At 47.6% G+C, this 12,289-nt stretch overlaps 1 protein-coding gene across 23 annotated transcripts in view; it reads left to right on the top strand.

Moving 5' to 3' along the window:
- Positions 1-12,289, top strand: part of ZMYND8 (zinc finger MYND-type containing 8) — a 143,970-nt gene that overhangs the window by 78,972 nt on the left and 52,709 nt on the right. For all 23 annotated transcript variants that reach the window (XM_047744028.1, XM_047744031.1, XM_047744036.1 and 20 more), the window contains one exon: positions 4,121-4,602. In XM_047744028.1, the coding sequence (XP_047599984.1) occupies positions 4,121-4,602 (482 nt within the window). The remainder of the gene's footprint in view (positions 1-4,120; positions 4,603-12,289) is intronic.

Raw genomic sequence — 12,289 nt, 5'->3', positions numbered from 1 at the left:
TTAACCATCTTGATGATTCGGGATTATTCTCGTTCGCTAATATGACCCAGTGTGGATATATTTAGGATATAAGTGGGTGGGGGAAATCAGTGCTTGCCCCCATGCACCAAATATTCTTAGACTCTTAGCATCTTTGATTCTGCTGTCAGCTTAGCCCATTCTGCATAGACCTCTTCGTCCTGTCTGTCAGACAGCTATTGAAGGTGGCTTAGGGGACAGGAGCTCTGCTAGCCCTCGTCCAGAGGCATTTCCCTTGAACTTGCTGGTGTAGGTTGGTACTGGGTAGGAGCTGTCATGGAAGCTAGACGTCCCCCCCACCACCTTATGTTTGTGAAAAAAGACAGCAACCCAAGTCTGATGTCCCTGAGGTTTGCCTAACCCTCTCGGTATCTTATGCTCCCTTGGAATGTGCTGAACTTTGAACTCTATTGGCTCCTTTTGGGGGAGGGGAGCCCCTGGAAGAGGTTAAGGACACTTTACGGCAGTGGGCAGTAGGTACTGGAGTAACAGAACCTTGGAGTTCTGGGAATGAGGCTCCCAAAGTCCTTCCTCCCAGGAGATGTTCTTAAAGCAGAGCTGGTCAGACCCAGCAGCACAGCGTGGAGGCTAAGGAGATGGGAGATGCCGTCCCTTTGTCAGGGAGCACGTTTGGGGTTGTGGAGCAGAACGTAAGCCTGGACACGTGTACACCACATTGGCGAGGCAGGCGGAACGAGAGATGGCGCAGCCTGCCACGCGTTCGTCGTCTAATTATTAAATACTAGAGCAAGCCTGGGGAGGTGCTCACACAGATCAAGGCATGTTCTGGAGAATCTCATCGTGTGCTTTTTGTCCTTCAAAAATTTTTGCTCTTTGGGGGTTTGATTTTGTAGACAGACAGACACACACACACACACACACACACACACACACTCTCTCTCTCTCTCTCTCTCTCTCTCTCTCCCCCCCATATAGCAATCCAGGAAATGTTTTATCAAACGCCTGCGGAGCCGCAGAAGAGGGAGCTGGCAGGAAGCGAGTGCCTTCTCTGCAGCAGGGCATTGTTCTAAGTGCTTTTTTTGCAGAAGCCGCTTTATTCTCATTTTACTGAGAAGAAAACTGGAGGCCCCGAGTAGGGAGTAGCTCAGCTGTGCGACTCTGGGGCCTCTCCTGACATTGCCCCCAGAGGCTTTATTTTTGTTAAGCAAATCTAAGTTCCCTTTAACTCTGTCCTGGGCCTGCTCTAAGGAAAGGGAATGCTTTCCTGAAATCACTTGGCAGAGACCCCTGTGGAAGGCAGTGGAGAACCCCGCCCCAGGCGGAGGTGTGGGGGAGCACAGTTGCAGTGGCCAGCTGCTTGGTGGGCTGCCTGGTGGGCTCCTGGGGCTCTGGGGATTGGCTGAGGTGCATTTCATTTGCTCCCTGAGACCCCACTCCACGTAGGGGATCATCCTCCCTCCTACCGACGACCGAGCCTAGGCCGGCTCAGGGAAGGGGCGTCGTTTGTCCAGGGGGCAGCTGGGGGATCCCGGCTGCTGCTCAGAGCCGTCCTGTCTAGTCCAGACTCCTGCTCACCCAGTTGGAACAGCCACACTGTCTCACCCAGAGGGCATCTGGCTCCCGCTCTGTCTGCCTCGCTCTTTCTGGCTGCAGATGTGCGTCCTCAGGTCTCTGCGGGATGACGGCAGCGAGCTGGGGTGGAGGAGAAACTGGTAATTTCCAGCACGCTGAGAGAGCAGTTAGATATTTTTGGGGTGTTCGGTTTTAGTTTGTGTCACGATCTAGTTATCATCGGGAGTGGCAAACCTCCCCAGCCTGTGCTCTGATTTCCACTGCAACCACATGCTTGATTTTTCCTGGGCTGCTTTCTCTTCAAAATAGGAATGAGATGGCAGCTGCTAAGACTTGGGTAGAATATAATAGAAGTGATCCGTATTTGTTGCTTCTCTTTAAAATGCTGGGAGGCGGGGCGCCTGTGGGTTAAACCCTCTGCCTTTGGCTCAGTTCATGATCTCAGGGTCCTGGGATTGAGCCCTGAATCGGGCTCTCTGCTCAGCGGAGAGCCTGCTTCCTCCTCTCTCTCTGCCTGCCTCTCTGCCTGCTCGTCTGTCAAATAAATAAATAAAATCTTAAAAAAAAAGCTGGGAGGCTCCGCAGCGAGGGGTCGAAATCCCTACACAGCCACCCGTGAGGTGCTCGCATAGACTGTGTGTTACACTGGTCCGTCCCCCCACTATCTGTTTCACTCCCCACTGCTTTGTGTCCGGCTTGAGTTTATGGTCTGCGAAATCCAAAAGGCCTCCTCGGAACAAGCTCATTTGCACCAGATTCCCAGCTACATACACGGGTTTGGGTTCGAGGCTGGGGAATCCAATGTCACACGGTCTGTCCTGTTCACGTTCAGGCTCCCTATCTGCCCAGAGCAGTGGTAGGTTACACTGCCGCGTCCTGCCTGCGGCGGCTCGGCCACTAATTCCAGAAAAGCAGCTTTTCTCGTGAAGGTGCTGCAGAGTGTCCTGGGTGGTGGTGGGGGCTGGAGGCAGGAAGAGAAAACCAGCTGGGAATGGGAGGTGGAGGGTGTTTTTTTTTTTTTTTTTTTTGTTATTTTCCACATGAGATACCTGCCGTTTGAAGCCAGGGGCCTCCTTTCAGGTTTATGGTTTTCTAGCATTTCCTTCTGGTGCCACATAGAACCCCAGAATCCCTTACCAGAGATAGGAAAGAGCAGTGCCCTTTGGGACTGATTCCGTGTTAGGAGGTGCGGTCCTGGATGCAGGGCCTGTTTCCTTTCTTTTTTTTAAAAGATACACTTAGAGATCATGCGGTGTAGGGAGTGGGAGAGAGAATCCAAGCAGATTCTGCACTGAGTGTGGAGCCCAACATGGGGCTCATTCTCACGACTCTGAGATCATGACCTGAGCCAAAACCAAGAGTGAGAGGTGCTCAATGGATTGTGCCACTTAGGTGCCCCAAAACATTTCTTTTAATTCTTCTTCCTTTTTTTTTTTTTTTTTTTTGAGAGAGAGTACGCATGGCAGGGTAGGGAACGGCAGAGGGAGAGGAAGAGAATCTTAATGCAGTCTCCACGCCCAGTACGGGGCCTGACTCAGGGCATGATCTCACAACGCTGAGACCATGACCTGAGCCAAAACCAAGAGGCAGGCACGTAACCAACTGAGCCCCCCAGGTGCCTGCAGTGACTTTTTCTTACTTTCTACTCCCCCAAAGCCAAAGGGATTTATTAATTTTTTAATGGATGAAAATGACTACAGCTGGGAATCTTTAAATGTTTTCACCAAGTTTGGTATTGGTATTCTGTTCTTATGACAGAACATTCACCATTGAAACCAAGTCATTTTTAAAGATTTTATTTATTTATTTGACAGAGAGAGATCACAAGCAGGCAGAGAGGCAGGCGGAGAGAGAGGGGGAAACAGGCTCCCTGCTGAGCAGAGAGCCTGATGCGGGGCTCGATCCCAGGACCCAGGGATCATGACCTGAGCTGAAGGTAGAGGCTGTAACCCACTGAGCCACCCAGGCGCCCCAACCAAGTCCTTTTTAAAGAATATACATATTTAAGAATCTTGGCAAAAACAAAAACAAAATACCCAAAAAGAAAGAAAGAAAAAGAACCTTGGCCAACATACCAGGCTAATTTGGTTTGCATTAAGGAGAAAATAGCTCTGGAAACAACCTAAATGTCCATTGACAGATGAACAGATAAAGAAGTCATGGCATGTACCTATCAGGGTTTCGTTCCTATTCAGCCTTAAAAAAAGATGGGACAGCATAGCTGAACCTGGAGGATATTGTGTTAAGTGCGATAAGCCAGTCACAGGAAGATAAATACTGCGTGAATTCCACTTATAGGAAGTTATCTCCTAAAATATGTCAAATTCACAGAATCCAAGGATGGAATGGTAGTTTGCCAGGGGTGGGGGTCGGGAAAAGGGGGTTTACTAATCATCAGGCATAAAATTTCAGTTACGACTAATAGGCTGTAGAGATCGACAATGTAACCCGTGCCCAGCACTTACACATACCCCAATACAGTGCATTTAGAAAAAAAGAAAAAGAAAAGAGGAAATCTCTGAAAAGACCAAAGTTGACTTCAACTCTCCTTTCTTTTCTACACTCCTAGGGCCTGGGTTCCAATAAATAATTGCTACCTCATGTCTAAAGAAATTCCTTTTTCTGTGAAAAAGACGAAAAGCATCTTCAACAGTGCAATGCAAGAGATGGAGGTGTATGTGGAGAACATCCGCAGGAAGTTCGGGGTCTTTAACTACTCTCCCTTCAGGACGCCCTACACCCCCAATAGCCAGTACCAAATGCTCCTCGACCCCAGCAACCCCAGTGCCGGAGCTGCCAAGATCGACAAGCAGGAGAAGGTCAAGCTCAACTTCGACATGACGGCGTCCCCCAAGATCCTGATGAGCAAGCCCATGCTGAGTGGGGGTGCGGGCCGCAGGATCTCCCTGTCGGATATGCCCCGCTCCCCCATGAGTACAAACTCTTCTGTGCACACGGGCTCTGATGTGGAGCCGGACGCTGAGAAGAAGGCCACCTCGAGCCACTTCAGTGCCAGTGAGGAGTCCATGGACTTCCTGGACAAGAGCACAGGTCAGCCTGGGGTGGGAGATGGGGAGGGGGCCCCTGGGACATGGGGCTTCCGTGGGGGCCACATCTGTTGGGTTCCAGCTGGCCAGCGCCCCTGCTCGAGAGGGAGCTCTATGGGATTTTGCTCCATTTGAGTGTATTTAAAATTTTAACAAGGTAACCCAGGGGGATTCTTGCTGTTAGGAATCAGGAAAGGAGAGAAGGGGTCCCTCCAGGGCAGATGGAGGTCATTCCTAGCAGTGGGCAGAGGTGGCCAGTAATCCCTCAGCAGTCTGGTCACGTGGCCCCTGGATCATCACAGCAAAACTTCCCGGGATCACGACCTGAGCCGAAGGCAGAGGCTTTAACCCAGTGAGCCACCCAGGCGCCCCGCAAGAATGTAATTTTAATCGGAAGATTATCTGTACAGACTACACCTTCCCATTGTGTAGCACTCAAATATTAGCGCAGGGTATAAGGCAGCAATAATTTCCTCTCCCCAGAGCACGCTCACTCCTAATATAAGGTCGTCCTGGTTAACACTCACTGCAGAGATAGTGGTGAAGAATGAGGATGCTGGTCTCATACCCCAGCTCTGCCACTCACAGCGCACGCGGCTTCAGGCAAGATACTTAATATCGTTGTCGTCGTCTTTTTTTTTTTCTTTAAAGATTTTATTTATTTATTAGAGATCACAAGTAGGTAGAGAGAGAGAGAAGAGGAAGCAGGCTCCCTGCTGAGCAGAGAGCCTGACTTGGGGCTCGATCCCAGGACCTGAGATCATGACCTGAGCCGAAGGCAGAGGCTTTAACCCACTGAGCCACCCAGGCGCCCCTTACTGTCTTCTTTAAAAAAGATTTTGTGTATTTATTTATTTATTTATTTATTATTATTATTTTTTTTAAAGATTTTATTTATTTATTTGACAGAGAGAGATCACAAGCAGGCAGAGAGGCAGGCAGAGAGACAGGAGGAAGCAGGCTCCCTGCTGAGCAGAGAGCCTGACTTGGGGCTCGATCCCAGGACTCCGAGATCATGACCTGAGCCGAAGGCAGCGGCTTAACCCACTGAGCCACCCAGGCGCCCCTTATTTATTTATTTGACAAAGAGAGACATAGTGAGAGAGAGGGAACAGAAGCAGGGGGACTGGGAGAGGGAGAAGCAGGCTTCCCGCTGAGCAGGGTACCTGATGTGGGGCTCGATCTCAGGACCCTGGTATCATGACCTGTGCCGAAGGCAGACACTCGACGACTGAGCCACCCAGTAGCCCGAGGATTTTACTTCCTTAATTGAGAGAGAGAGAGAGAGAGAGAGAGCCCGCATGAGTGCGGGAAGGGGGGAGAGGGAGAGAGAGAACCGCAAGCAGACTCATGCTGAACATAGAGCTAGGGGCGGGGCCCTATGCCACGACCCCAAGATCATGACCTGAACTGAAATCAAGAGTCGAGTGCTCAGCTAGCTGAGTCACCTGGGCACCCCAAGTTAGTAAATGTCTTGATGTTCCATCTCATTTGTAAGTGATCTAGGAACGGACCTGCCTCATGGGTTCTCGTTAAGGGTTAAAGGAAGGCGTGTACACAGAACGCTTAGAACAGTGCCTAAAATAGTAAATGCTCCAAAGATGTGGGCTGCTGTCTTATTTCTTGTGGGGCTTGCTCAGCGAATGCCTACACGGATTCAGGTGACAAACAGGAGGGATGCTGCCCTAGTATGAGGGAAGGAACGGTGACTTAAATGGAATTCCTTCTACCCAGCTGTTACCTGGTTGCGCGTCCAGTCCTTATGAACTATATTATTTCCACAAGGAAATCGGTTTACTCTCATGCTGAAACACGGCCTTCACTGTTCATGCTTTGTGGGTCTGGCTCAGAGAGACATGGGCACAGAGAAGTTTCTATACTGAGCATGATGGTAAAACGGCAGCCAACCCTCAGGCTCTGGACTGGGGAAACTGGGTGAGGGGGCAGGACCTGGTGAACCCCTGGACCCATGCCTCCCCCTTGAGGACTTCAGCCCCTGGTTGTCATAGAGGAATGTGGCCTCTTGGTTTTCTGATCTTCTCATTATTCCAGAGAAGTGGGTAATTTGCATTTTTATATAAAACCCCCAATTATTAAGTGTCTGCTCGAAATGTCTTAGGATATTTTCCAAATTGAAGAAGACATATCTATAGACTGAACCATGAGTTTTAGGTTTCTGACCAATGTTTTAAGCTTGGATAGCCCTTCAGACCTCCTCCCTCCCCATCCCCCTTCCTCTTTCCTTCATCCCTCCCTCCCTCCCTCCTTCCCTTTACGTAAGAACTCTTTAGGGGAGCAGACCCCCGATCTTCAAGAGACTGCAAAAGTCCCCCAACGTCCCCGGAAGGTAAAACGATGGCGATTCAGTCAAGGCAGCTCAAAGAATTCCACCCATTTTGGTTGTGGTGTTTCTTGTTCCGGGTAGATTGGTAATTTTCAAGTACTGCTTGTAGTTCCCAGAATGGCTGTGGGTTTTGGTTCTTCTAAATAAAGGCTGCGATCTCTTTCCCCAGTTCTGACCCTAGCTGTGGGGTCCTCTAGGCGCTCAGTTGCATTCCAGAGCTTTGTTCTAGGATGATGCAACTTCTGCTGACATACTTTCGGAACCGAAATTTGCTTTTGCCTCTCAGTTTCAGTCCGGAGTTCTTAAAAGCTTACTTTCCTTACATGACATGATTCCATTTAAGCCACGCTGACAAAACACCAGCTTCCCAGCCTGTTACCTCTCCTAGAGAGCTTGCCTTTTTTTTTTTTTTTTTAAATAAAGATTTTATTTACTTATTTGACAGAGAGGGAGAGATCACAAGTAAGCAGGGGGCGGGGGGCAGGCAGAGAGAGGGGGGAATCAGGCTCCCGCTGAACAGAGAGCCCGATGCGGGGCTCGATCCCAGGACCCTGCGATCATGACCTGAGCTGAAGGCAGCGGCTTAACCCATTGAGCCACCCAGAGGCTCCGAGAGCTTGCTTTTGAGAAAGTGTTCTAACAGGGCAGCAGTCCTGTTGAATCACTGTTGTTTGAACTTTGATCAGCATCAACTTTGCCATATGCTAGTTCCTCTGTTTTAACTATGTACTTAAACATTAAACCTGCCACATTGCTTTATCCTAAGCTGAATAATATGTATCAACTCATGTATTTAAATTGCTTGTTGCATTTTTCTCTCTAATAGAAACGAAGTTAATACCTAACTTGTAAAATAGAACATGTTGGTCTATGAACCGCTGTTGGCTATCCTGTTCCATATTTCAGGAAACACAGTTTTAGAGGAATCTGAGAGCATGTGTAATGTGTTTAATTAAGCTTCTCTCTTTCCCCGGGACATAGCAAGATTGAATTGGCATTAGAATTCCTGACAGAATTCCTCGATATTCAGATGGCTTTTCTAAGCGGTAAATGAGATTCTCCATTTCAGCAGACTTTAAGGTCCCTTTCCTAAAATATGGTCCCCTGGCCAGCATGTGCTTGGATTATTTTGCTAATTACGAGATAGACAGCCAGTGAGTGTTGTTGGTAGAGAAGGCAGTTCTCCAAATCATTTAAATCTTAAAGATTGTTCCCTTTTCTGTATGGAGCCAGATAGTAAATATTTTAGGCTTTGTGGGTCTCTGTCACAACGATGCAACTATTTCAACACCGTCATTGTGTTAGTGAAACAGCCCCAGGCAGTGTGTGGCCGTGACACTGAAATTTGACTTTCATATCAAGTGTGTGTTTCATGAACTGTGAATCCTTTAGGTTTCTTCCAGCCATTGACAAATGGTAAATATTCCTGCAGGCTGTAGAGGGACAGGTTATTAAGCTAGATTTGGCCCCCAGGTTGGTTTGCCAGCCTCTATGATGGACTCAGTTAGAAGGCACTGTGAGTCAGTCTCCCCATCTTACAGAAGGCCAGTTGAGGTCCCTGTGGATGGTGGAGGGAGGAGCCTGTGTTCCCACAGCCTGACCTGAGTCTAGATCCATTTTCTTTTTCATTGCACCCCAGTGCCCTCTGCTGTTAGCAGCGACGGTAGCATTTTCAGGAAGGAGAAGTGGACTATTGGTTGAAATCCCCCTGAGTCACAGAGAGTATAATTGACATGAGATTGTGATTTATCCAAAATTAGGTTAAAAAAAAAGATGGTCATAGGATAGATAGAAAAGCCATACTCGTTTCAGCCATTAGAATTATGTAGCTGGCAATATAAGACCACACATTGAAATAAGTAAGTTATTAAATAAAACTGTCAAGAGCGTTTAGAAGGTTTCCTTCTTGTTTTGGGGGTGGGGGAATCGAGGAACTTAGAATCAGGTGTCTGTAACCCACAGAACTCAGTTTTGTTTTCTAAGGAGACGTTTGCTTAGCGAGAAGCCTTTCCTGGTGTCCTGGTTACTGGGCAGAGTGGTTTATACTCTCAGTAATTTTCCTGCTTCCCCCTTGATCTAGACCACTTGGCCAGAACTGATGCCTTTGCCAAATCTGCCTGCAGGATCCTGACTTAAGTCATGAATATGTATGAGGGTAAGAGTCCCAGTGCCTGGCTGTCCTCACCCTCTGTAGCTCCACTATGGGTTACTGTTCAGGAAGAAGGGAAAATGTTTTCCTATATACTCTTTTCTTGTGAAGACATACTTGTCACACAGTAATGGTTATCTATGAGATGAAAGTCACAGATCCCCCTATCTCCCAGTCAAGCCCTTAGAGAATGTTTTCAGGACTTTTTCTGTGTTGGTTTATGAGTCATGCGATGACGTTGAAAACTCAGAAACTTTCAGGGATCAGGCAGGTATGGGAATGAGCAGGGTTGGGAAGTGTTAGGGACTGGGATGAACTCTCTGTAGCAGGAAGTTGCTTCCTTCCTCATGACCCATCACATCAGGGTGGGTGCTTGTTCTTACTTCTTCTTTTTTTAAAAAAAATTTATTTATTTATTTATTTATTTGACCGGGGCGCCTGGGTGGCTCAGTGGGTTAAAGCCTCTGCCTTCGGCTCAGGTCATGATCCCGGGGTCCTGGGATTGAGCCCCGCATCGGGCTCTCTGCTCAGCAGGGAGCCTGCTTCCTTCTCTCTCTCTCTGCCTGCTTCTCTGCCTACTTGTGATCTCTGTCTGTCAAATAAATAAATAAGATCTTTTAAAAAAAAATTTATTTATTTATTTATTTATTTGAATGGGGGGCAGTGGGGGGGGGAGAGAGAGAAAGAGAGAGAGAGAGAGATCACAAGTAGGCAGAGAGGCAGGCAGGGGGTGTGGGTGTGGGACTCAGGCTACCCGCCTAGCAGAGAGCCCAATGCAGGCTCGATCCCAGGACCCTGAGACCATGACCCGAGCTGAAGGCAGAGGCCCATCCCACTGAGCCACCCAGGCGTCCCTTGTTCCTACTTCTTAAAGCAATACTTACTCTTCGATGCATGGTGGGCTGGAGCATTTCATTACAAAAAAAGCTCCTTATACCCCACTAACATTTCATCACCTGGACCTTTGAGAATGCTGTGTTCTTGAAGCATGCCTTTTCTGTATCATCCTGGGGGCCTTTTCTTCCTGCTGGTTCTAGCCAAGTGGGGATATGGGCTCAGCCTCAAATATTTTTTTTTAAATGTGGACTACTCCAGTTTTTTCTTTAATTTTATTTTTCAAAAAAGATTATTTTTTTATTATGGGGAGAGAGAGACGGCAAGAGAGGGAACAGAAGCAGGGGGAGAGGCGGAGGGAGAAGCAGGCCTCCCGCTGAGCAGGGAGCCCAATGCGGGGCTCAATCCCAGGACCCTGAGATTATGACCCGAGCTGAAGGCAGTTGCCCAATGACTGAGCCATCCAAGCACCCCCTGCCCCAGCTTTTAAAAACATAGTGGCTCCAGTTTATAAAAATCTGTATAGTGTATCCAGTGCCTCCATAAACTGCTTGGTACTTGGATCACTTGTTTGCAGTATCTGTTGTAGCCAGTAGTGAGGTTTTATTTTCCTTTTTTTTCCTTTTTTTTTTTTTTTTTTTTAAAGTAAACTCTGTGCGCATTGTGGGGCTTGAACTTACAACTCCAAGATCAAGAGTCACCTGCTCCACCGACTTGAACCAGGCAGGCACCTGTGCGGGTTTTTTTTTTTTTTTTTTTTTTTTAAAGTTAACCTTGTTAACTTTAAAAACCTTTTCCATGCTAGTTCAATAGCCCTTCAAAACAGCGCTTCTGGGGGCGCCTGGGTGGCTCAGTGGGTTAAGCTGCTGCCTTCAGCTCAGGTCATGATCTCAGGGTCCTGGGATCGAGTCCCGCATCGGGCTCTCTGCTCAGCTGGGAGACTGCTTCTCTCTCTCTCTCTCTCTCTCTGCCTGCCTCTCTGTCTACTTGTGATCTCTCTCTGTCAAATAAACAAATAAAATCTTAAAACAAAACAAAACAAAACAAAAAAAACAGCGCTTCTGTCCTGTCTTGGATTTTCCAGTGATGCTCTATTGGGTCGATCATCTGTGTAGGTCACCAGCAGTGCAAGCTACAGCCCTTTGAAGATGTAGGTTGCTTCCAAGATTTTATAAGTAGAGGAAATTTGGCGTGAATCACTGACTCCTCCACCCCCCCCCCCCCCCCGGCCCCGCCGTGCTGGGGTGTGTGGGAGGGAGAGGGGCATTTCTTTTTTCTAATTTAATTCTAAGACTCCTGTTTCATGGAGTCAGAATAGCACTTAGCACAGGCTAGAGTTTTGTAAATGTAGTTAATAAATGATATGTTTTAACCCACACTAGTGAATTGTACATCAAAGTATAAAATCTGATTAAATTATTTGTGACTTCAAAGGCGATTAGTTCTTCCTTTGGGCAAGATTTATGGCTTTACAAAAGGATAGGCATCCATGTCAAAGCTTAATTGAAACGAGCATTTCCAAATGTCTTCCTGCTTTTGAAAATGTCTAGCGCGATTTAAAACCGGGTGCTCAGTCGCTTCTGCACTGTTGACTTTGGGGCCGGGTGATTCTCTGTTGCCAGGCCCGTCTGTGCTTTGCAGGGTCTGTAAACAACAATCCTGGGCACCGTGTGCTAGATGCCAGGGCCCCTACCCCTGCCCACAGCCGGCAGCTAAAGATGTCTTCAGACATTGCCGAGTGTCCCCTGGGGATGCAGTCGCCCCTGCAGTTTCATTGAGAACCATTATGTCAGTGTACCACCCTTTTGACTTTTAACGCTGGTAACAAAATTCTGATTGCCGTTTGCTCATGTTTGAAGTGCCTCCGTATTTACATTTTAATTTTGTATCATTCCCCCGACCCCGACTATAAAGTATTCCTTTTAAGCTTTAATATTATGCAATAAATAGCACATAATTCTACTTTGAGAGGTAACAACTGTTAAAAATCGGGTAGTCTTAAAAAAAAAAATTGGGTGTTCCTTCAGATTTTTTTTTTTTTTTAGATTTTTTTTTTTTAAAGATTTTACTTAATTATTTGACATGGAGAGATCACAAGTAGGCAGAGAGGCGGGCAGAGAGAGAGAGGGGGAAGCAGGCTCCCCCCTGAGCAGAGAGCCTGACGTGGGGCTTGATCCCAGGATCCTGAGATTATGACCTTGAGTGGAAGGCAGATTCTTTAACTCACTGAGCCACCCAGGCGCCCCTTAATGCAAGATTTATGTATATAGCCTCTGCTAACTTTCTAATCCCCGAAATTGTAGGTGTTTTGACTAACCTACTGTTTTATACGTTCGTCTAGGTGGCTACATGTGAAGCCGGACT

Source organism: Lutra lutra, chromosome 9 (assembly GCF_902655055.1).
Source record: "Lutra lutra chromosome 9, mLutLut1.2, whole genome shotgun sequence".
NCBI classification, from domain to species: Eukaryota; Metazoa; Chordata; class Mammalia; order Carnivora; family Mustelidae; genus Lutra; species Lutra lutra.
Note: the sequence above shows the minus strand (reverse complement) of the source record. Positions and strands in the feature narration are given on the sequence as shown.